This window comes from Phycodurus eques, chromosome 16 (assembly GCF_024500275.1).
Source record: "Phycodurus eques isolate BA_2022a chromosome 16, UOR_Pequ_1.1, whole genome shotgun sequence".
In the NCBI taxonomy this organism is placed as follows: Eukaryota; Metazoa; Chordata; class Actinopteri; order Syngnathiformes; family Syngnathidae; genus Phycodurus; species Phycodurus eques.
In genome coordinates this window covers 17416469-17441696 of record NC_084540.1, presented here as the reverse complement: position 1 = coordinate 17441696, position 25228 = coordinate 17416469, and the positions used below count along the sequence as shown (strand labels likewise).

The 25228-nt window shown below is 42.9% G+C and overlaps 1 protein-coding gene across 1 annotated transcript in view; it reads right to left on the bottom strand.

Moving 5' to 3' along the window:
- Positions 1–6111: 6111 nt before the first annotated feature.
- col5a3a (collagen, type V, alpha 3a) overlaps positions 6112–25228 on the bottom strand; it is a 53775-nt gene continuing 34658 nt past the window's right edge. Inside the window, 47 exon segments of the mRNA XM_061700045.1 lie at positions 6112–6287; positions 7013–7246; positions 7332–7400; positions 7479–7591; positions 7963–8260; positions 8359–8412; positions 8829–8864; positions 8984–9037; positions 9131–9238; positions 9301–9354; positions 9513–9566; positions 9668–9775; positions 9870–9923; positions 10027–10080; positions 10171–10224; positions 10680–10733; positions 10826–10933; positions 11025–11078; positions 11150–11203; positions 12754–12807; positions 14936–14989; positions 15071–15178; positions 15276–15329; positions 15515–15568; positions 15859–15966; positions 16062–16169; positions 16304–16357; positions 16492–16581; positions 16832–16939; positions 17034–17087; positions 17242–17295; positions 17402–17455; positions 17574–17618; positions 17798–17851; positions 18009–18053; positions 18149–18202; positions 18480–18533; positions 19063–19170; positions 19270–19323; positions 19447–19491; positions 21053–21106; positions 21316–21360; positions 22422–22475; positions 22793–22837; positions 23328–23381; positions 23603–23647; positions 23738–23791. Of these exon segments, the coding sequence (XP_061556029.1) occupies positions 6141–6287; positions 7013–7246; positions 7332–7400; positions 7479–7591; positions 7963–8260; positions 8359–8412; positions 8829–8864; positions 8984–9037; positions 9131–9238; positions 9301–9354; positions 9513–9566; positions 9668–9775; positions 9870–9923; positions 10027–10080; positions 10171–10224; positions 10680–10733; positions 10826–10933; positions 11025–11078; positions 11150–11203; positions 12754–12807; positions 14936–14989; positions 15071–15178; positions 15276–15329; positions 15515–15568; positions 15859–15966; positions 16062–16169; positions 16304–16357; positions 16492–16581; positions 16832–16939; positions 17034–17087; positions 17242–17295; positions 17402–17455; positions 17574–17618; positions 17798–17851; positions 18009–18053; positions 18149–18202; positions 18480–18533; positions 19063–19170; positions 19270–19323; positions 19447–19491; positions 21053–21106; positions 21316–21360; positions 22422–22475; positions 22793–22837; positions 23328–23381; positions 23603–23647; positions 23738–23791 (3525 nt within the window). The 3' untranslated portion in view covers positions 6112–6140.

Sequence of the window (25228 nt, the reverse complement as noted above, 5' to 3'; positions counted from 1 at the left end):
TGCCCGCCCACCCAACAAGTGTGTAACTAAACAACCAAGTTTTTGTTTAAGGAACTGGGTGGTACAAATCATCTTTCCCCATAGAAATGAATGGAAATGTCATCGGTTCCAGATGTTATCGGTTGCAGACCCACAAAAAAAAAAAAAACAGTTTTTTTAATGGATTTTTTTTTTTTTTTTAACAAGAAAAATAGCCCACTTCAGTACTGTACTTTGTAAAAATATTAGGTAATAACAGAATTAAATAGAATGTAAAGATTTAAACAGTCACAAGAAGTATTTAGATTTGTTTCCTGTCACGTTTTTGAAAAATAGTCGCTAGAAAAGTCGGAAAAGTCGCGACGTTGGCAACACTGAGTCGCCCTGGCCTCGTTGCAAAGCCCAAGTTCCGGCCCTGGTCGTCATGGAAACAAAAAGCGTACTCGATATTTCCATTCGACACCAATATTGAATATTGTCTAAATTGTGCACATTTGTCATTAGGTCAGCAAGGTGTCAGGTTTTTACATGCTTTCCACATATATATAATGTGTGTGTGTGTGTGTATGTATACATATGTATAATGCAACAAAAACAGTTTTGTTCATTCCATCATTTTGTTATCAGTTTATAATTTGTGTAAAGAACAGATGTGGTTGATTCCAGAATAATCATTTTTTTATTCCACTTTTTTTTTTAGAGGAAACATTCAAGGGTCCTGTTGATGCATTCATTCAAAATTAAGCAAAGTGTCATCAAAATACTGTCAAATGTTGATTAATTGTATTGTTTTCAGAAAGTAATTGAAATAGTCAACTTTGCGTACAGCGGCCACATGGGAGCTAGATGAAGGGAGTTCATTGGATTTTAGTGTTGTGCGGCACATCTGCACAGGTGTGTGTGTGTGTGTGTGTGTGTGTGCGTGCGTGTGCGAACGTGTTTGTTTGTGTGTTGGCTGACGTTAATGAGCAGCTGTCGGCCATCACTATTCATGAGCCCGGTCACTCAACTCGCCGTCTCAAAGCGCTCACCTCAAACCTCTTCTCAATCATTAATGCAGCCACAATGACACACACGCGCGCACACACTTACACGAGTACACTTGTTAACCTAGCCGTAACGCATTTGCATGTAAAGATGTTAACATCTGCTTCAAAGAGAGCCCTAATGGGATTCAGATTGAAGCCTCGAGAGTCGATGGCGGTTTGTTGGGCAAACAAAGCGTTCAATCAGCGCTTTGCCGCTCTTTGTTGGGAGTCGACGAGAAATGATTGTTTGATGTGTCTTTGAGGGCGGAGGAGGAAAGACGACCGAGTTTTACGAAAGGCCTCCGTTTCACAGCGTCGCCGGAGGAAATCATGATGTCAGGCTTGTCAGTCAGTGGCCCGGCGTCTACTTTTTAAAATGGAGAGAAGTGAGAGGTTTTTCCCGAGACCCTTTCGAACTAATAAGAATAATTCTAATAATTCTAGCTCAAACTGAGAATGGTGAGGTTCTCTCGGCTGTCAAAGTTCCATCATTTGCGTTGATTCCTTCCAAAATTTTGCAAGAAAATCCATTAGTTATTAAATAGCTGTAAAAGTTGTGCACTTGAATGCGAGGACTTTTTGCTCTTGAGCCTCATGCTGTGGTGAATTGCCACATTATTATTTTTTTCTTGTTCTGTGTTAATTGTAAATTGGTAAGCGAATTGTGATCATTCCATTTTTGTTTTCGAACGTCTCTCTTGTTGTTTTTCAATAACAGGAAATTACAAGAATTTCAGCAGCACACATGCAAGCTCAATTTCAGGTAAGAGATACTTTATTTCTCTTAGTGAAGTGAATAGTTTCAGCAAAGGTCCTGAAGCTCGTGCTATTAGGTCAGCGCCAGGCTGCAGGGGTTTGCCGGTAACCGGCTATGAGTGTGATTGACACCTCGTCGGTCATGCCTTCTGTCTCTGATAGGTTGTTCTCCCTCAGGCGTGGTGGTTTGCTAAAAATCAAGTTAGAAGTACAAGATGCGGCCAAAAGTTTTATTTTTTTAATCAATAATTTCACTAATGTACTACTGTCAGGTTTATACTAAAGTTTAACACTTTATTTATTAATTTTTTTAAAACGGCGAACGGTTCTTCGGCAAATGATGGTCCTTCAAAATATTTTTCATTCCCCGTTTATTTTTGTTTCCTCGCGAGGTTACTTTATTATTGGCATCAAGTGCTTTTATTGATCCAAATAGTCTGAACAAATTGTATGACAAGAAGTTCATTTAAAAAAAAAAAAAATGTTTGATTAATAATGTATTTCAAAGCCTTGTCCCCTCAAGGAGGTTACTTTTTAAGCGGGCTAATTCTTGGAGCAGTAGATCGTTATGCAACATTTGCAATGATGATCTGTTTATTTTTAATTTTTTTAATCCCAAGGTTGCTTTAGAAGTGGGCACCATTGATTTAATTGGTCTTTGCAACGACAGAGACAGAAAAGGCCGACGCCATCTTTGTCGAATGACCTTTTGGTTCTTTAGCACACATTTATTTCTACTTTGGCTTTATGAGCAATGCTGCACTTCGCATTCACCATCGCGGGAACTGATGCTCGGCGGGGCGGCATCGATCCTTCTTTAGAGCGGCGATGGAGAACGACAGGAAAGCGAGGGAGAGAAATGTATTGGATGAGATGGAGCAGAAGGAAGAGAGAGGGTCGTTTTGGGGGGGTGTTTGATCAAGTGCGAGAGGGGTGCGATCCATCAGAGTGAACGGAAACGATGACTTTCTCTGACTTTTTGACTTGAGATTCGAGCCACAGCTGCATCACTGTCTCTACTGCTCATTGCTGTGATTTATTGGGGGTGAGCATCTTTATTGAGGAATCGGTTCATGTTGCTATTACTCTCCACCTCTCTCTCTCTTCCACAACACACATATGGACACACACACGGACACACACTGCATATCAGGGCTAAGGTTCTTCATTAGCGCTGCCTGCTCAGGATTTATGAACAGCTGTGCATGTCTAAATTGGCCTAACTCATTCATACAAACTTCTTTCCTCGTCCAATATTCCCGCTAATATCTCCCACGCTATGCGGAACAAGATAGCCGATCGATCGCTTGGCCTCCCTTTTCTTTAATGAGGAATAGCTTGCTATAAAGTGCAGATTCATGCTACTGCCACGCAGTGCTTTGCTTTCTGTCCCTTTCACTGGTCTAAATGATTCCCTTCCTGGGATAATACCGTAGACCTGTGGTGAGTTTGAACTCGCACACACATCACCGGTCTGGAAAATAACGACTCCTCCTCAGAAGTGGGGGGGATTTGCCAAAAATTGTGTCATAAAAAGTGATTTTAAAATAATAAGACTAAAAGTAAAAAGTAGTCCTTCAAAGATTGTTGTACATGTATGGTTGTAGTGCAGATTTTGTATTTATTTTTTGGAGTGATTTTTAGGCACAATTTATTCCCAAAAATGGTTGAATTCTGCCTTGCCAAGGTTTTGTTTTAATTTAATTATATTTTATTTTATTCCCCCCCCCCCATCCTCCTCAGACTACATTGTTTTTCGGTAGTAGAGTTTGACTTGTTCCCTCGTTCATGTGGCAGTTTAGGCAGAGACGGAGCGGAGGGAGGATCTGACTCATGATAACGCACATCTGAAGGAGGCTACAGACAGTTTCGTCCCTAAATCTAACGAGGCTGGGATGTGAGCCAGAGAGCAAACATAGAGACAACAGAACAGCTAAATTACGTTCTCTGCCTGAAAGTAGCTCCACAATGCCAAATATAGACCAACACTACTGCTCCAATTCTGCATGCGGCAGCAGTGGCGAGCAACACACTTGAGTATAGAAGTACAGATTTGTATGAAACTTGAGCGACTTTTGAAGTGCTTTTTTTTTTCTCCCCCCCCCACAAAATGTACAGTAGGTTGAATTTGTAGAAGTTGAAGGGTGTTCGTCGGAATGTCGTTTCTATGCTGGCAACTTGTTCGTCAAGCTGTAATACGTCTTTGGGGTTCGCGACAAACATCCTGGACTTGCATAAATATAATGATCAATTTGAGGTTATATAGAAAGCTCGTGTCACGAGATCTACCAAAAATGTAAAAATAGAATCCTTTGTCATTTCTGACCTTTCTCTTTATCTCTCCTGCAACTCTGCCTCCTCCTTCCCTCTGGAGGACTAAAACGGGCTAATTGAAATAAATGAAGTTGAGACCGAGCACTGCTGACATCATCTGCTGGTTGTCAGTCTTGATCTCGACTGTCTGGGAGGTCAGCCGACCATCACTCAACTGTATCATTTCCCCACCGCCTTTATTCACACCACTTAATTTTTGTTTGGCTGACGGATACATTTATGTTCAGTTCAGGCTAAACATCTTGGTCTAAAGAATAACGGTACAGTATGGAAAATCACACACACAAAATGCCATGCACACAAGGGGTCACACAGGCTAGGACCGGAGGAAGGGTACATTTCAAATCACCCAGGCTGGATGCACATTTTGACGTCATAAAACAATGCATAGCACCATTTGTTCATTTAAAAGGGAACTAAAGCCTTTTTTTCTTTTTTGGGGCGGGGGGCAATAATACATTGTATGTGCCCCTACTTGTCAAAACACTGTATTCAAATTAATGTTGCGCTTGTGGAATCAAAAATAAACAGATTAATGCACCAATTGTCATCCATCCCAGGGGGTCGCCAAGTTGGGCAATATCGCCCTCTTCTGTCGACCAAAATTAGTCTCACAACTGCGTTCGTACTTGCGTTGTGAATATCATGTGACCAAACCTGGAAAACCGTTGAGCGGCCTTCCCGTGTGTGTTGCGATAACTAGCCTAAAGACAAGTTGATGACATGGTGGTTTGAACCCAAACTAAAATTTTGAAAAATATTAATCAGAATACCATTTTTAAACTAGTGGCGTGACATACAACATATTCTTGTGGGGGGAACATGGCTTTCGTTCCCCTTTAAAGACGTTAAACATGTAGTGATCGCCTGATGTAACAATGAACTGAGATCTACACTTTTAATGTCACCTCAGCTCATTTTCATAGGGAAATAGGGAAATCTCCTTTTCGTGCCGAGCAAATATTACAACACGTTTTTTGCAAGAGTGGAGATTCCCTTTAAAGCTGCAAACCACGCTCCACTGAGATGTCCCCAGCGACTGGCCGTGTGAAATTGGCACAATCAGCCAGAAGATGTGTAACACGCCACCCTCCCCCCCACCACGTACTCCCTCCCCTTTGCCTTCAGCACATTCGTTCTGCTGAAGGAGCAATCGCCACCTCCCCCCTACTCGTCCTGTGATCAGCCCTCAGAGGCACAAAAACAAACAAAACAAAAAATAGCACCGGCGAAGAGCAAGTCACACGTTCATATTTCAACATATAAATAATACAGAGAAACAAATGCCTTCGAGTGAGGCTCTAAAATGACAAGAGTTACATGACATGTCTCTTGGTATAAAGGAGCAATGAGGAGATGAATGTTTTTAATCAGCATGCTCTTAATTTTTGCCCTGGAATGTCCCTGCAGCGAGGAGACAAATACAGTACGTGTGAAAACACAGATTTTGTAAAATAGGACTATAGAATACCAAGGAGTCACTGTATAGTTCAATAGAGTCCACGATTAGCTATTAAATGCTTATTGTGTTTATCAAACTGCACTTGAAGAGCAAACGGGATAATTCATCTCTTCCCCAAACAGAAAATGAAGAATGGCACCTGGATAGACTTAATATATGCTCGCCTAATTCGATGCTGCTATGCAACTGTCAGTATAGTAACCTGGTAGCATTAAAATAAATGTCTGGGAATTACTCGGTGGCAGTCTTTGAAAACATTGGGTAGCTCATAAGTTCACCCTTGAGCGGGACCAAATGGAAGTGGAAGGAAATTGAAGACAAAAAAAACCCAAAAAGCAAACAAACATATAAACACATCTTATTTCCCTTGGTGCGTTGTTGCAACTGATGTCGTCTTGTAAAGCCAAATGAATTCCCAACGTGAGCTGTGAAGAAAGTCTTAAATAATCTACAACATAATATAATAAATATTGCTTGGGGCAGTGGTAAAACTCCCGTTTCTTTGGTTTTTCAGTGTTCAGTGGTCTTGTCTTTTTTTTTTTTTTTTTTTTTTTTTTTTTTTTGTGGTAGTTGTTGTCTTTTTAGCCAGTGAAGCATACACGTCCAACTTGGAATCCGAACTTTTGGTTGCTGTTGCCAAAGTCCGTTGCGGACACATCCATAATGGGCAGCTGCTCAGCCGAGGGGGAGTCCACCTCCAGTACGGTACTTTCATGGCCTTTACGCAACTGAAAGAGAAATGTTGAAGCGGTTATTTTAAAAAATTATTTTAAAAAAAAATATATATATTTTTTTTTTTAAAAAAGTCCTCAGTCAGCACGTATCCTTCCATTTTGCTTTGGCTCTTTAATTGTTCTACAACCGATCTGGAACCTAGTCCTCCAAGATACAAATCTTGCATGATCAAGTAAAACGGATGGGACATGTTTGTTTTTGTTTCTAGCCGCTTCCTTGTTCCTGGGTCATTTCTTAATTGGCTACATTCCGTTTCAACGTCACATTTGAAGGCGTCAGGACTTGGGAGTCGTCGGCTTTTCCCACACAAATGATTTTTGGTCGTAAATATCGAACATGTTTAATATTTAAGATTGTCGGCCCTGAACCATTTCGGACCCTATTATCCGGACAAATTCACTCTTAAGATAACTCAGACCACCGAATAATCTTATAGGTTAATCTTATTAACACATTAATTGTCATTGACGGCTTTAAAAGTCAAATATCCATGTTAACTGGGAAGACTGGCAGCGAATGAGTTAAACATCAAATAATTTGCCGTTTGTCATTATTAGTCGGTAAGAGGCAAAATCTGGACAAAAACAACCCGATTATCTTTGTGTGCACAAGGCTGAAGTCAGCTGGGATAGGCTCCTGCTCCCCCGCGAACCTAATGAAGACAAGAAACTGGATGGATGATAAAAATGTAGTGTAATGGGATGATGTCAGCACCGACCTGGCAGCCGTCGTACACGGCGCGGATGAAAGAGCTTTTGGCCTTAGTCAGCTCCTCGTCGTTGGCGCCCCGGAAGCGCAGGGCGTGGTTGTAGGAGTGCGACGTGCCGTCATACCAGCCCGCCGAGTTCTGGCACGCGTATGTGAACCGCTGCTTGGCCGTGGCGCTCAGTAGTTTGAGGAAAGTCAGCTGGACCACTTGTACGGTGTTGCCGTCCATGTCGTTGTAGGAGAACTGGCGGGCACATGGATGTTAGCTTCGATCACAGACGAAGCAGTTATTGTTGCAATATCTTCGATTAGGATGTGCAAATTTGTACCTTCTTGCCTCTTCTGTATTGACTGTACCAGCTTCCTGGTTTCTCTTTGCTCCATGCTGCTAATTTCACCTAAACACCCGTAACGGGAATAATTGTAGGCTGATTTAGTTGGCAGTTGAACTTGTTACAGAAACACTGAAGACGCACCATTTCAATCTTCTTGTCAGGGTCCAGGCATGTATCACCACCAGCTGTGAAGTTGCAGTAGACCTTGAAGGCATCGCGGTTGCAGCCTTGGTTAGGATCAATCCAATAGTCTCCTACAAAGCACACACAGACAAGCGGTTATCCATAATGAAGAGAAAGCCGCACGCTGGTAGGTTATGACAGAGGACGTCAAGCTCATTTTCATCACAGATCAACAGTGGTTGCCGTTAGAAGACTTCTCCCAATCATGTTACTACATAATTTCTGGTGCATTAGGTTATCACAGATTTCTAACATTAAATTCACATATTTATAATTATACAGCAATTGTGCAATTTATTTCAAACATTATAGGACATAATAGTAGTTTATAGGCACAGTAATCTGTTAGGTGTCACAGAAAATATTTAAAAAGTGATTGTACTGTTTTAAAGCTTTTGCTGACAAAAGACAGCATAGCAAGTGTAAAGAAGCGCTGACTCACCATCTTTGAAATCCGGCTGAACCATCATGAGCTCCTTGCAGGTGCGTGCCGGGCTTTCAAAGGTCCCCAGGGGCCTCCTCATCAGCTCCACCTCGATTTTCATGGATGAAAGCGTGGCGAAGACTTCTTCCATTCCATCCTCTCCTCCTAAAGGCTGGTCTGCTTGCAGAAAGTCTTCCATATTGAGAGTCACTTCCTCCTCTCTAGACGAGACGGTTCCGGCTTGATCAGAGTTTCGTCTTTTCTTCTTCCTGCCCTCCCGGATTGGCAGGGGTTGAACCACAGTAGCGGCGGGTCCCTAGGGTTTAACATTAAAAGATGAGGAGAAAAAAACAAACAAACAAAAAAAAAAAACAAGTCCAGGAGGCCACTATGCTGATCGTAACTTGTACTGACTGGAGGTCCTGGAAGGCCAGCAGGGCCTGGATCACCTCTGGAACCAATGGCACCCTGGAGAACAGAAGAGGAGAACATCATGTCAGTCATTTGCCGCTTGTAGGCTTTCTCGAACCGCATGGCTAACGCTAAACTTCATCCAGGCACATATGGCTGCTACGTAACAGGATTATGAAGCTGTGTGCATCTGCAATCAGTGGTCAGAGCCTTTTTTTCCTCTCCAGACACAGTATGGCAGGTTTCAAAACACATCACACACAAATCCTATTAGAAGGGGCCCAATGGACAAATCACACACGAGCCAGCCTGCTTTTTATTCCACTGAGCTTTTCGTGAGGTAAACACAGTGGAGGGTTATGATTATGTGGTGCACACACTTTCTTTCTTGTCCCCAGCACATTGCTAACACCTGTCGAGCTGTTGGAACATAAACAACAATGTAGAAATTGAAAGCCCTCTTTTTGACTCACCATGTTGCCCTTGGATCCTTTTTCTCCACCAGCTCCCTAAAAACAGAGGAAGAAATGTGACAATATTATATCAAGGTATCAATGCATTGAACTGGATAATAATTGAATGCAAAATTACTTAAATGCCGATATACATATTTGTAATTCTAACTTACTGACAGACCAGGTGGTCCTGGTGGTCCGGTGGGACCAGGTGGGCCAGTCACACCCTAAGTGTATATTGCAGAAGAATGTACTAATAGGCAACTTAATTTTCAAGATCGACTACAGTACAGCTCATCCAATGTTACAACTATCCATACCTCATCTCCTTTAGGCCCTTGTGTCCCGTCAGTACCAGGCAGGCCTCTGTCACCCTTCTCACCGGGGTCTCCCGGGGGGCCCACTAAGCCAAGTAACCCACCGTGACCCTGCAGGCAGACGACTGGTTCAACTTTATTTCCCACGACATAGACTTTACGAGCACGCTTACTTTTTCTCCCTCTATTCCTGGGTCCCCCTTCAGTCCTAGAAGTCCCGGTGGTCCCTGTTAACAAAATCAGACATGTTAGTTCGCCACTTCAATTGTGCAGATTTAAATTGGGGAAATTGATGAAATTGTGCATGACACCATTTTAAAAAAAAATATTCTGAATTGCCTTTCAATTCATTAGCGCTATTATCAGCTCAATGTAAGAAGCTCACCATTGGCCCAGGTGGTCCAGTTTGTCCTTGTGCACCAGTTAACCCTTGCTCACCCTGGAGATTAAAGAAATGAATACAAGGTTACACAACAGAGTTTGAGAGATGGAACCAGACTATCAGCTGTTTAGTCAGAGATCCAAATGTTGTGTACTGACCGCAGGGCCTGGGATGCCTTGAAGCCCATCTGGACCAGACCTGCCTGGGGGCCCTTGTGGTCCCACAGGGCCTGTTTTACCCACTGGACCTTGGGTACCTGTTGTTCCCTACCGAGCAAAACAGGCAAGGAATAGAATGATGAACGTAACACATCAGAAAATCAAAATCTTTGACCACCGGGCTTAAAGATGTCATGCTCACCTTGGCTCCTTTCATTCCTTGCTTCCCTTCATATCCTGCAGCGCCCACATGACCCTGAGGTTGTGTATTTAATATGTTGATTGAAAGAAGACTCTACTTGTTTTGTATGCGCTTACAAAATACACACATACAGACGTATGTAACACATTAAACTCACCCTTCGTCCGGGAGGTCCTGAAGGACCCGGCTCTCCAGAGGCTCCTGGGGGTCCCTGCAGATAATAATTTGATTCCAAAACATTGGTAGGTAAACGCAGGTCTAAGTTAACGCCTGCATGAGACCCCCCCCAAAAAAACCTCACCGCTTTGCCTGTTTCTCCGTCGTCACCTTTAGGTCCAGGTCCACCATCTTTTCCCTAAATGATAAGCAATACATGTTATAAATGATCGCTGGAATCACACCCAATCATTACCTATAACATGAGGGTCTCCTGTATTACGTTTGCGTGTGGCTGTTGACCACTATAGATCATTTTTATTTGTGATGAAACTGGGTAAAGTGCGAAAACAGGTGCTCCGGCAAAGTGGAAACTGAAGTATCATAATGCAGCATCCAGCGCTAAGACACAACAGGATAAGCTAACGGTAGAGTTTGTGTTTATTGCTTTCATTTCCACTCATCAAAAGCTATGATGACACACTAATGGTAAATCCTTTTGACCAGTTAGAGACCAACAGTGGTTTACTTCGATTCTCCACGCTTGGAATCCTGTAAGACCAGGTACTATAATAGAAATAGTACCTTGTAGCACATATTGTCAATGGCATTGCGAGTGGAGCCATGTGTTGGAAAGGGGCATTAGTTGCTTACAGTGACACCGATTTCCCCAGGGGGTCCTGCATCTCCTGGGAATCCAACAGGGCCCTTGAGAGGCAGAACAGTCAATAATACAACACTCAACGTGATTGTTTTACTCCAGCACATCAATGGCAAGGTGGTCAGTCAGACAGACGCACAATATTGCCCTTGGGTCCATCCTCTCCGGGTAGTCCTCTAATTCCTGGAGGTCCTGCCGCACCAGGTGCTCCAGAATCTCCCTTCTCCCCTACGTCTCCCTTAATACCCTGAAACATCAGCCAAGGATGTCACAAAAGTTGCTGGGAGAGAAGTAAAAATGAAGCCATGATTAAGACAGAAGGGCCAACTTTGACTCACAGCAGTGCCGGACTCGCCAACCGCTCCTGGGTCCCCGGCCTCGCCGTCCTCACCCTGGAAGAGAAAACACGTTAGAAAAACAAGCGTAAGGTTTTGTGTTGCTGTTGCTCATGGGACATTCTGACCTTCTCTCCAGGAGGTCCAGGTTCACCAACTCCTCCTGGCATTCCCGCTTGGCCCTGAAAGATAGACGATCCCCAAATAAAAAAATAAAAATAAAAAAAAGGAAAGCTTTCAAATATTTTTGATGGCACAAAAAGAAAAAGGAGCTATTTTTCGTCTCCTTTTTGTCTTGTTTGTCAGCAGTTCCCTTTGCTGCGAAAAACACAGCCTGCAATGTCAGGTTTGCTTCGTGGATTTATTGTGAGGCAGGTGCTATTTGTCTTATTCGAGGCCAGCACTTTGTGCGTATTTGTATTCATGCTGCGTTCACTGCCTTTAGTCAAACAGAGTAAAAAAAAAAAAAAAAAAAAAAAAATCTCGCAACGCCAACACAACGAAGCAATCTCCGGCTGCCAACTGCTTTTCCTCACATGCCATTCCGCCCACGGGATACTCCGCTAGAACCCATATCAGTCCATTTCTGGATCATGGCTTACTGCAGTTTCAATGCTGAATAATTGAGCAAAGTGAGAGACTGTATGCAGATGGACAGCCATTACCGGGGTAAATATAACCGCCTCTCAGGGTTGACAGTCAAATACTTGTAAATTATTAATGAAGCTGTAGCTATACTGTTACTCTGTGTGGGATTATATCCTTATGATGTGTTAATAATTCTATTTTCAAAGGCTGATAGGAGAGTGTGGTCGAAACAACGATAACACAAACTGGAACATAACATGGGATGCGTGGGTTAGGGGTTATGGGGTTGACTGTAGATGACACTGAATGTCTGGTCTGCCCTCAAATTGAGAAATAATAATATAGCTCTTGAATCAGTTCATTCTGTGGCCCAGACAGGTCATTTGAATATTTGTTTTATTCCTTTGGTGTTAAACCATCATGTTTTCTTGATGAGTCATTCAGGTATGCGACAGACAACACTAGTTGTTTTGCATATCGCTGGCTTAGCTCTGAATATGCTTTTCCAGGTGGGTCGGGCGAACACTTGCCGTTGGGTATCCGTGCTCAACATCCTGAACTATGATGTATGCGATTTTCAATTGGAGGCTATATGGAAAACATGTTTATAGTTTTGTTCATGTTGTTCGTGTCGTGAGTTGCTTTTTCCAGACATGAATTACTTCTGGCATCTTACAGTTAGAGGTTATAGTGCCACCTGTTGGTTTGGCATGTGCGCAACAGTGTGGCAATGCATTTTAATGTGGGAAAACCAACAGTTTGAACTTTTTCTTGAACCTGGACTTGGAAAAATACACTGCTATATCAGTTAACAATAACCCGAACTCGCACAAGTCAGAACGTCTGTCACCGACCTATGCTGTCGTAAACTCATAACCACAGTAAATATATTTATGAAAAAGAGGTCGGCTATAAATGTAAAACAATCAAATGAGAAGCAGTAACTGAACATTCCTTCTCATGCTGTGTGACAACGTATTCTGCGCAAACTGGCTCCTTGCGCACCGTTTGTAATGTCAGTACCACCGTGAATGGTCTGTACTGTGATCTTGGGTTTTTAGTGGCTGAAATGAGAGGGAGGTGATCCCAATCTAAGATTGGGACACAAACGAAAACAACGACAAAAGGACGAGGGCCCCCCTACCTCTGCGCCAACTAGCCCCTGGGAGCCTCGAGGTCCGTGCTGTCCTGGGGGTCCCTGTGAAGAGAGAAAGCAAATGTTTTCATTAGCGTTTTAGCTGAAAATGAACACGTATCGTATCAATCAAACTACATGGGATCTCACAAGAGGAAGCCCAAAATATCATAATGTATCATGGATATCATAATGTCAGCGACACGATAGACATCCAGACAGGTCGTTACCCTCATTTGCCACGCCACCACTATCTCTCTCTCCATCTTAGTAATAATAAAGCTGTTATGAAAAGGACCATATTCTCTCAGCCAACAGTCAGTCAGAACGTGATTGGACTGCTCAATGCCGTGCTACAGAGGGCCAAGCAATTAATCCCAACTGTGCTGTGAGCTTCAGTTGAGTAAACGGAAGGAAAAGTGTGAAAGAAAGGAACACGATCTAGTTTGAGACTGGTGGAAAGCACACACATCCATTCGGTGGGGACACACTGGTGACAATTCCTGATCCGTAACAGTCAGACATATACACGAAGGTCCCTCAAGTGTCCTTGGCAACCTCCTGTTTTCTGACTCTTTCTGTTTTGGCTTAATCTCGCTACATAATCTGGCCGTGGTAGCAGAGGGGCTGTAGAGAATCTTGCAGAGCGTGCGCTCATGGTTGACGGCGCACCGAGATGACTATCACAAAGGAGGATGCTCATTAGTCAGCCGAGGCTGAGGCTAATCTGATTAGCAGCTGTCACGACCGTCTTCCTTCCTTCTCGCAGTCAGCGGCCCGCCTCTTCCTTCCACTCCATTGCTCCGCTGCTTCCTCTCTGTCGCTCTTGTCTCATCTTTTTTTTCCACTTTCACCAAAGTGAACCCGCCTTTCATTCAGAGATGGTCTTTCTGTATTTTACTCTTTCATCACACGTTTCTGATAACACGTGGGGGCTTTTTTTACACACTTGGTGTCCAGCAGCGTCCCGTTACTTCCAAGATGGTTTGCATGCCGACTACTAGCCTGCATATTATAGTATTTTCAGTCCTATTTGCAAATCCTTATGAACGAGGATCTTTCAATAGTTTGTTTAAAATGTGTTTTTAATAGACTGTTGTCAAGACAAAGCACCTCTAATATTTTCATGTGTGTCATGTTCTGCAGTATAATGTTGTCCTGGCTTCTATGTTCACTGGTATTTGGTACATTTCTTTACATTAGAAAATGAAATAGGTGTTTGCACTGTGAGAATACTGGAACAGGCAGACCTTAGCTTGTTTTCCTCACAGAGAGTACTTGCGCAGCGTCTCAATAGATCAGTAAAAGTAAAACCAGACGTGCTCTTCAGTCTGCCATCTTGCGTCGTCTGTACAATACTGAGATTAATCTAACCTAACCTTAATCTAATCTAATTCATGCAGAGCACAAGCTACCATTTGTCATTCAGAACAGCGGAAATTCTTTCATCGTTCTTTGTCTCATATCTGAATCATTTTGGGTGCAATTATAATCAACCAAACGGGGGGGAAAAGTCCAGTCCTAATTTGTCTGCATTGCCTCAAATTTTTTTAATGAATAATAAAATAAATCTAAGTAGATGTAGTCGCCTTAAGATCCAAACATTCAAATACAAACATTCTTTCATGTTGAGCTAACGTCAAAACAGATGCAGATTACTGTACTACATAGTAATCTGCTCCAAATAGAGCTCAATGGGAAAATACAGGAACACAGCCTCATCTCCAGAAATAAGAGTGGACTTTATTAAAAAAAGAGCTTAATATCTTATTTCATACACGGGAATGACGTTTGGGGCTGTATAACGAATAGTGAATGAGTGTGGTTGGAGGTTTGGGGGTGGTCGGAGGGGCCGTAGGCGCAGAATGGCAGCGTAAAGTGTCTGAGTATCATGAAAAGCGCTATATAAGTGTAATGCATTATTGTTGTTATAACAAAAGGGTATAGGATTTGGTTGAAGGTTTGATTTGTGCCAATCTACTCTAGCACAGGCCTGTAATAAAGCTGTAGAGCAAAAACTAAGCAAAGCTGTGGTGTGTATAATTAGTGGATTGACTGATTGGGCAGAATTCTGTTGATTAATCTTAAAGTTGTTGTTTAAAGTCCAGCTACATATATGCAATGACAACTCCTCCTCGCACCGCCCCCCAAAATAAACCATTTTAGTGTTGCATCCATCATTTTTACTCACCATAGAGCCTACATGCCCACTTTCTCCTTTCTCCCCTGGCAATCCTGGCATTCCCTGCACACGAAGACAGCCAGGGATTTCAATATGAATTAATTACTGGATCTTGAGTATGTAATGTAATCTCATCTTTTTTACCTGTAGGCCAGCAGGACCAGTTGGTCCCTTAAAGCCCCTCTGTCCTTCATCTCCTTTGGCTCCATTCATTCCCTGCTGCCCACGAGGACCTAGCTCGCCATCTGCGCCCTGAAACACGCAAAGCCGGATCAACACTGCGAAACAAACCAAAGGATCCACTGCGGATGCACATTGATGCTTTGTATTGCGAGTTATGGCGGCGTACAAGCATTCCTGGCTGGCCCACGGGTCCTTGAATTCCAATAGGTCCCGGAGGTCCCTAAAAAGCAGACCGACTGTTAAATACTTTCGCTGAAGACATGATTAAAAGCCATCTGCTCATTATCCCGGCGGGGTGCATTGTACAGACAAACTGTTATCATAATGAATTATCCCAAACCAATTATGAGCCAGGATGTCCTCTGCCTCCTGCTGATGCAAGTCACAAATGGAATTCATACTCACTGCTTCTCCTTTGTCTCCCTTGCTTCCCTTCTGGCCCGGTCCTCCTGTCTCACCCTACGGATACAGATGCACTCATGTCAACACAAACACATCTTCATTGGCACACATAGGGCTACTGAAGTAGATGAGTTCTTGTTCTTGGAGCTATACAATACGTAGATTTTTGTCAAACAGCTAATATTGGATGCAGTGTAACTAGTGGTACCTATTCCAGGCCCAAAATGAGACGGGTATAATCCCAAACAGGTTTTTACCCAAACAGAACCTTTGAGGATACCACTTTAGTGGTGAGTCATTGTAGCCTTCAAAGTGCAACGTGATGTCCGTCAGTCAGGGTTGAATACCTTGTCTCCGTCCTCCCCTGGAGGCCCAGGTGGTCCTACAGGTCCTGGCAGCCCAAAAGGTCCTTGTTCCCCGTCATGCCCGGCCATCCCGGCGGGGCCTTTCTCTCCCTTGGAAACAATGAAAGCGCACACAATCGAGGTTATCGTTATGCATCGGATCAAATTGGGCGCGTAAACTCAATTCAGAATGTTTGGAGTCTTACTGGTTCGCCTTTCTCTCCGATGGGCCCCGCGGGGCCCACACTGCCGGGGCGCCCTGGCTGGCCAATAGCACCCGCCGGCCCAGCGGGTCCCCTCTCTCCGGTGGCACCCTGTGGGGGTCACGAGAAAGAGAGACGTGATTCAGGGAGTGGATGCTGTTCTTCTTCTTCTGTACTAACATGTTACATTACAGAAGCTCCACAGACGAATGGGGTGAAGTGAAATAGTTCGAGATTAGACTTACAATGAGTCCCGCAATACCAGGTACACCCTCTCCTCCTTTTAAGCCTTCAGGACCCTGGAGGGAGACACAAACGACTTTGCAATCAAGCCATTTGATTTTCTCCGTCGTATGATTTCGAGTCATCATAGCCGTTGTGATCAAAATGCTGCAAATTTCAGCGGAGTCTCGTAGCGGAATTTTTGCGATACCGTTGCACCAGGGATCCCTCTGCTCCCTCGAAATCCCTGGAGCCCTACAGGGCCACTCTTTCCTGGTCCTCCTGCTGGGCCCAGGTCTCCCTGGAAAGCGCATAATCAACACACATAAGAACTCTACCGAGTGGCCGGCAGGCACTTATGCAGTCATTACATCAACTAGTGCGTCGTACAAAGAAAGAATACTAATCTTTTCTGTGAGCTTTTCGAAGTTAGAATGCTAACAGTAGATAAGATAATGCTTTGAAAGTTTTGACCACGTCCTTGGGCTTTAATTAAAAGGACAGGACCGCCAAGTAATTATGAGCTTGACGTGACGATAAAAAATAGTCACCTTGGCTCCCTCCTTTCCGGCCGATCCAGGTAATCCTTGCTCACCCGGTGATCCCGGTGACCCCGGGTGGCCCCTGTCGCCGTTTGGCCCCGTTTCACCGGACTTGCCCTAAAAAGGACATTCGGACATTTTTTTTTACTGACTGTGTGGAATATGATTCAAAATAAAAGCCATAGCGGTATTAACGTGTTCATCCTCTTACCTGTGGTCCGACAACACCCGGGGGACCAGGGGGGCCATTTTTGCCTTGGAATCCCTTATAAGCAAGAACATTTAGTGTCATAACGTTTGCCTGCTGTGTTATAGTTTATGATGCTAACTCTCAGCTCTTTGGCCATTTATTGTTAGGGTCTGAAGGCAACAGTATAAAGAATTAATAAAACGTGCGTGTAATGCAGTAGACGACTTACCGGTTCCCCTCTCTGGCCAGGATGACCTGGTACTCCATCTTTTCCAGGTGGACCCTAGGCAAATACTATCTTTGGTTATTGTGTCAAAAACTCAAACTAAATGATGTCTAAAAAAGTAAGGTGAAAGACAAATAATAAAATCACCAATAAGTCCACTCACATTTGGTCCTTTTGGTCCTGTTTCTCCGTGCATTCCCTGTGGCCCTTGGGGACCCTAAAACATAATATGAAGCGTAAATAAATACTCCAGCCAATGATGGTGTTTTTTGGAGCTTGTCCAATTCCAATTTGAGACACTTAAAGTCAAACCACTGTCCATGAGTCGAGATTACCTGTTCTCCGGGGGATCCCTGAGGGCCATCTTGTCCAGACGAACCCTATCAAAAACAAAAAACATGAAGGGCTTATTTCACTTGCACCATCTTTGCTCACTTTAGGTTAGATATTTACAGGATGCAAATGCAATGTTATAATTTAAGATTAGGGCACGTGTGTCTTTGCGTTAGTTTGTTTTTTTTGTTTTTGGTTTCTTTTGGTTTTTATTTAGCCCAATCACCTTTTCTCCAGGCTTCCCAGTGGGACCTCTTGCTCCTCTTCCTCCTCGGGCCCCCTGTCGGCCAAAACAAAAGGCTAATAAGCATGTGAATAATTCATCTCATGGTGGGAAAGTGCCAAATATGGAAGTAAACGCCACAGCGGCCACCTTTACTATCGCAATCTAATCATGGTAATAATGTATTAGATTGTAGAAGTATAGCTGCACTTACGTTAGGACCTCTTTGGCCTCCAGATCCAGGCTGACCAGCTGGACCCTGGATTGAAAAATTAATAATCCATTTTAACCGTACCTACATGTGCATTTGTGAAGCTACGGGATGTGGATTTAAATGAATGAAAGTTTCCTCACCCTTCGTCCCTTCTCTGCTTGGGCTCCTGACGCACCAAGGAAGCCAAGTGATCCCTGGAGAGACGCGAGGAGGTTCATCAGCCTGGCGCACGCACTCCAGTGTCTCATCAGCATGTAATTAACTACAGTATCAAATTATAACTAATCTAATCCGAAACAACACAATGTTAAATGCCCTCATTCATCACGATGTGACGAATGGGTGGTTCCGAGGTCTATTAATAGAATAGCCAATTTTAATAAGTCGTCTATCATCATTTTGTGCTTAACCAAAGAAGAATGGGTACAGACAGGAACAACACTGAGCCTCATCAGTGATGGATTTGATTACCTTTGACCCTTGACGTCCCGGGTATCCAGGCAGTCCTGGCACTCCAAGGTGGCCCTGTTTTTAAAAAAATAAAAATAAAAAAATAAAAAGTCAGTTATGTGATTTGTTGACTAAAATGAGCACAATATCTCAATCGCGGTTATATGTATTTTGTGCAAATGCCCGTCTATTGTTCCCGCAAAGCCGACCTCTTGGATATGAGCCTACACGTCATTATCTTTATGACATGAATGTGAAATGGTGCCGTAATCCTGAAATGAGTTCTCGAGTTAGGACAGCCTTTGTGAGGTCACTCAGTCCTTGACATTCTACCACCCAAATACAGTTGAAAAGTGTTCGATGAAAAGAGCAGTTATTTCAAACCACTGTACCAAGCGTGCCGTGAGAAATCATCAGGTGTGCTATGGGAAAATCCAATTTCACCTAAATGGTTAGAAAATCATCATTCATCGACTACGAATGTATCATTGTTAATCTATCCATGCCAGTGGCGTATAGTGACAGGCAGAACAATTCAAAACTCTTCCACTCGATGGCAGAAGTTACAATTAACCAGTATATCCTTATTCCTCATATATGATACCTTGTCTCCGGCAATCCCAGTAGGTCCTAAATCCCCCGTGGCTCCCTGTTGGCCCTTTAGCCCTTCTGGCCCGTCCTCTCCTCGAGCACCTAGGGCCCCACTGTCACCCTAAAAGGTAGAAAAATCTATCAAAAGGTTTGTTTGTTTTGCAGACTTGTATCAAATAAGCGGGGAAGGAAAAACAAAGCGTTATGAGGATGCTCTCACCCTGTCTCCCTTGAGGCCCATGTCACCTTTGAAGCCAGGGAAGCCATCTTCTCCCTAATGAGGGGACAAGTGAGACCTTGAATGACAAATGTGTCTCTGTATTGTGATACTAAATCAAAGGCTTTAACGGCTGACTGATTTAATGCAACCAACACAGGCACCCAAAGTGTAACTCACCTTCTCTCCTTTGGCACCCTTTAAACCTCTAACGCCATCTGCTCCCTGTAAGAAAAATAAATAAATAAACTAATATTTAATACTTAACTAATCCTGGTGGTGATTAGTTTGTATTTTTATTTTTATTTGATTATCATGTTTGGGGTTTGCTGCATTGCTTAACGGACATTTCTTAACTCTTTAGCTGCATGACATGCAAAATACAGTAATCCCTCACTATATCGCGGTTCACCAATTGCAGATTCGGTGCATCGCAGATTTTTTAAAGTCTTTTATGTTGCTGAAAATTTACCAAATCAGGATTTCTTAATTTTGGGGAATTATGGTAAAATAAGCATTTTCAGAATCAGAATCATAATCAGAATCATCTTTATTTGCCAAGTATGTCCAAAACACACAAGGAATTTGTCTCCGGTTGTTGGAGCCGCTCTAGTACAACAAACAGTCAATTTACAGAACACTTTGGGGACATAAAGACATTGACAAAAAACAATTGTGCAAAAAGATGCAGAGTTAGAGCACTTAGAGCAGTTCGAACGACTAATATTGCAATAGTCCGGTGCAATGACCATTGTGCAAAGGGCGCTGAGACTTCAAGGAGTGTATGCGGTTTAAAGTGACGAGTAGTGCGATCATCTGGGACAATGTTGGTTGTGCAAATGTTACAGATACTCCTCAATCAGTGTGCAAATGGAGCAGATGCTACTCTGGCATGAGTGGCCAGTATATGCAAATAGTGCAGCATGGTGAGACAACTACAACTTTCTAGTCTAAATATCAATAAAACAAAATTAAATTTCATTAAATAATTTTTTTTTACAAAGACTAAAATACCTGTACGGTACAGTATACAAGCTCAGTTGTGCTGAGCGCTGAGATTTCCGAGTGTCTTTGAACGCAACGACATCAATGCTAGTTTCGTTAGCCCGTCTATGGCATTTTGTATTCGGTGTTAGAATTAAGTTTAGGGGACTTTCGCAAGGCTAGGTTATCCTGTTTGGTTAAATACTCGACGTGTAAATCGCTGCTTTATGTTTAGTTTCCCAGTAAATTTAAACGGACTGGCAAAAAAAAAAAGTTTGAAACAAGAAGTTGGGCTATTTTTTGAAGAACAGATCGCTAGCGTCCAAACTTCTGCTTGCAGCGAAGTTGACTGCTACCATCTAGTCCTCGTGACTCACATTTTTTGCTCGCAACTCAAGATAAAAAAAATTAATACAAATAATCGTCCCAGCGATTGCTCGTATCTCGTAAAACTTGAGGTAAAACTGTATTATTCTTGTATTGAATCTCAAACTGCAATTCGTTGAGAAGGTTACTTGTTTTCTTTTAAGTTTGAAAGAATTATTGTACACACACACACACACACACACACACACACACACACTGTACTCGGACATGTCTCCATCCATTATGTGTCCGCGCAGTTTGTTAGCACTTCCCCTTGAGAACCAAGCCATTTGCCTCTAACTATCACCTGACACAAACTGCATGTCCATCACAGAAAGCGCGTATATGTGTGAACAATGACTTTTAGTGGGAGCGGTTAAAAAAAAAAAATATATATATATATATATCACAGCTGTCATTGCATCAATTGTCTCACCTTGACGCCGCGGGGTCCCGGATACCCGATTGGCCCCTGGGTGCCTAACACCCCCTGCATACGACACATTATAATGTTCATATATTTTTTGCAACAGTGAGAGACATTTTACATGAGCACATCATTGTATTCAGCTATTGTGTCCTATCCTGCAGGTAACTGAGAAAGACACTTCTGCGTTATAATTAAGGTGTCTTGACCGAGTTTGTTGTTCCTGAGTAGAGAGTAAGCGTGAACAAGGATGTGACGTGCAGGGTACCCACTTGGGTCCCTTTGTCTCCTTGGGGTCCCTCTCTTCCTGGGTGACCCTGCAGCAAGAGAAGGGACAATATCAACTCGAATTAGTGGCGTTGTAAAGACACTGTCATCGCATCGCCCTTAATGGAATTCCCCCGACTGCAACGTGGCAATTAAAAAGAGGAAACGTCTGTGTTAGTGAGAGTGAAGCTCCCATTAAAGTGCAATTGCTTGAACCAAAGCTTTGCAGCATAATTAAAAGGAGCATCGAGTGAGAGCCATTCAAATGTGTCCCGCTGCAATTTAGACTAGGATATAGGAACCTTTTTTGTCCCCACCCTCCCCCTTCCTCCCCCCTCCTCCCCCAAATACAGTGAAACCATGGCGGTGGAACATAATCTGTTGTCGTTTGTTCATATTTAGGAACAATTTCCACCATAGGGAATAATGGAAATGTGTTCCACGTTCATTGTACTGTACAGGCAAGTATCATTTGGAAAGTTCCTGTAACGGGGAAAAAAATTTCTCCTAAATTTGACACGTGACAGAGAACAACCTTGCCAAATATGAACGATTAGAAAAATTAAGGATATAAAATGAGGCTTCAAAATTATGAAAAAATGAAGCCGTTCTTTTAGCTCTCAAACGCTGTTGGTGCGTCTGCGTTAGAAAGTACGCCCCTGCGCAACTGTCAATCAAATACCACTACTATGACCTGCAAAAATTGATCCTTCTTTTATCTACACATAACATAACTGAGCAGCAAAAAATACATTCGCCTAAAGCCTCCGGTGGCTTGAATATATCCCACCTGGTCATCGCGGGGATTTTCGATGCCGCAACAACAGGGCGCTCAAAAGTGGCTGCGCCAGCCTGAAGCCCCGGTCCACACACTACAGTTGCTGACAAGTCAAACTTTAAAAAAAAAAAAAAAAATGTCCTCCGGCTTTCTCTGCATTCAAATAGTTTCCTCTTTTCCCTTTATACATATGCTTTATATACATGTGCCGACCGTGTACATTTCATCCGTCTGGACTACCTTTAATTTATTGACACGTTGTCATTCTTAACACCCAATAGTTACATGCTTGGACAGTATGGATGGACGTAGCGTGCTTTTGTGTATACTTACAAGCGGTCCATCGATGCCTGGTAGTCCTTGCATGCCCTGGTTCCCCTGGGGACCCTAAATTAGATAAAATAACATAGAATACGTCACATTTACATCAATATTTACAATGACTTAGTCCCCTTTTTTTTTTTTTTTTTTTTTTGCTTTTTATCGGGCCAGCCTCTTGATGCACAATGGCCAAGGCTGTCCTTAATGTCCGTGCGCTTGTGTATTTTTCTTAGGCATTGATTTCCCGTCGGTATCAATCCTGTCACAATGGGAGCCAGCACTAGTTGAGTCGTACTGTCCCCTCCCGTGGGCATGTGTGGTGCCAGCGCTCGCAAGGTCACACAGAGTTAATTCTGGGAATAAGCGAGACAAAAGTGACCCACCTTCTCTCCCGGCAACCCGATGGGACCCTGGGGGCCGGGCGATCCCTGCGGCAAAGCCAAGGCATCAGTCAGGTTAAATGTCAAAAGATGCAGAGAATGCAGAGATGAGCTGATATATTTGTGGCTGTGTGTGTGTGTGTGTGTGTGTGTGTGTGTGTGTGTGCGCGCGCGCGCATGTGTATGTGAGTCCGGAATAGCGAGCAGATGGATGGTTTATTGAAATGGCAACGAGTCAAATCTGAACTGAAATTCATTTTAGCTTTGTGGTGGATATCATTATTTTTATCATTAAAAATGTATTACAAAAAATACAATATACCGTATAATAAATCAAGTCAATTTGTATATTAATTCATCCAAAAGTCCAACGAGTTTAGGCAATATTCTGAACTGAGAAAACTAAAAAAAAAGATAATAATTGGTTTATTGGTGGCATATGTTGAACAAGAGAACGAACAGGATGCTGAACAAGGTAAGTTTTTAAAAAATATAATAATACTAAAAAACAGGTCTAGAGTTTGCCTGTGTGCAGTACCTGTGGTCCAGGATTTCCTTGTTGTCCTGCAGGTCCTATTTCTCCATGCGGGCCCTGTAAACAAGCGTCATCATCTCCAAATGATGTTTATGTAATCATCAGTGGCGGTCCTAGCTTGAACGGCACGTCGGGCGAAACCCCCACTTTTGACGCCCCACCACCGAAACACACGCACACGCCAGAAACTGCCACTGATCATCATGCAACTACTAAACCGTTGAATAGCGCAGGTGATCCTTTATATACAGTCATCAGGGTTATGTTAACAGACTGACCTGATTTCCCTTTGACCCCTGCACTCCGTCCATTCCTTGGATACCCTAACAATATGGTTAATAATTGATGTGATTTAAAAAAAAAATAAAAAGAAATGTGATATTGATTTTGAATTTGAAGCAATGTTGACTTACCGGTTGGCCAGGTGCTCCCGATGGCCCCCTCGCCCCAACAAGACCCCGTGAACCCTGGAGCCGAAACATCCATTTATTTGCGTATATTATAACATGATGCGAGGAATACTGCACTGAAAATAAGCGACTCAAATGTAAAAAGTTTTTTTTTTTTGCCAAACCTCCCCACCCCGCTAACATGCTCTTTGTAGGCTAGCCAAGCCACCTGTTCCAAAGCCACATCTGTGATCTCCCGGGAGGTGATTGATATGGAAATATAATCATTGCGGCCATGATTTTTATCTCTTCTCTCTGCCTCTATCTCGTTCCCAGTAAACCCAATTTCTGCCTGGCATTTGTCTCTGGCTGTCACGCTTTTTTTCTTTTTTTTTTTCTTCATGTGTCTCGCTCGTGAAAACAGCATCTGTAGTTTAACACAGCTCCGGGAGCATGTCTTATGGCACTTTATTTCCTCGCCGCGCAGAGCGATGCATTTGGAGGGACAGTCGCCCGCTGAGCCCAAAGCTCCTAATGGGAGGAAGGATGGAGTGCAAGTCAATCAGCCGGTATGCTGACTGCAGAGATGCACAAGAGAAATGACACGCTCACCACTGGTGCTCCTCACATCTCAGCCTGCCTTGCATTTCTCTAAGAGGCACTTTGGAGCTAGGACAGTCTGCACTGAAGATATTGCATGTGTCATTTTACTTTATTTGTTATTTTCCAGTGCAACCTTTTTGCTTGATGGAATGCCAGGTTTTTGATGATAATGTTTCATTCATACATAATCCATTATGATCAAGCCAATCATCTTTACAGACACAAACACAGGCCATTACAAAACATAACACGATATCACATAATACAGTGATTCCCAACCGGGGTGCCATGTTACGCTAGTGTGCCATGTGATATCATCAGGGGTCCAGCAGGACATTATCCAATTTCACTTAATTTGTCCGAAACATATTTATTTATTCATTACACGCATCTTTGTTCCTCGATCTATTCCAACGATGTATAGTGGACAGCGAGAACAATTAAATACTCTTCTATTGTATGGCAGAAGGTACAATAATGCGGTTTTGGGAAGATTACTTTGGAAATGTAGTTAGATACAATTGCAAGTTACCCTGTAGAAAATGTATTGGCGTAACTATTTTAATGACCTTTCAAAGTAGTATAACTAATTAATTATTCATCATTATTTCGGTATTCATAATTTTTAGGACATTTTTGTTTAGTGGTGTGCTGTGATATTTTTGTGTAAAATTGGCCTTGGCACATTAAACATTGGTAAACAAGCAAAATATATAATGATTGAACTCATTCGCTTCCATTGTTAATATGTAAACCGATTTTAAAAGAAAGGGTTAGAAGTCACGTCAAAGCAGCAGGTCGAACATACATAGAGTTCATAGTTCAAAACCTACTGTGGTGCTAAATCGGAATGTATGGTCTGGCTATAATTACACCAGGAGGGAATTCCAAAATTTGATTCCTCACTTTTCC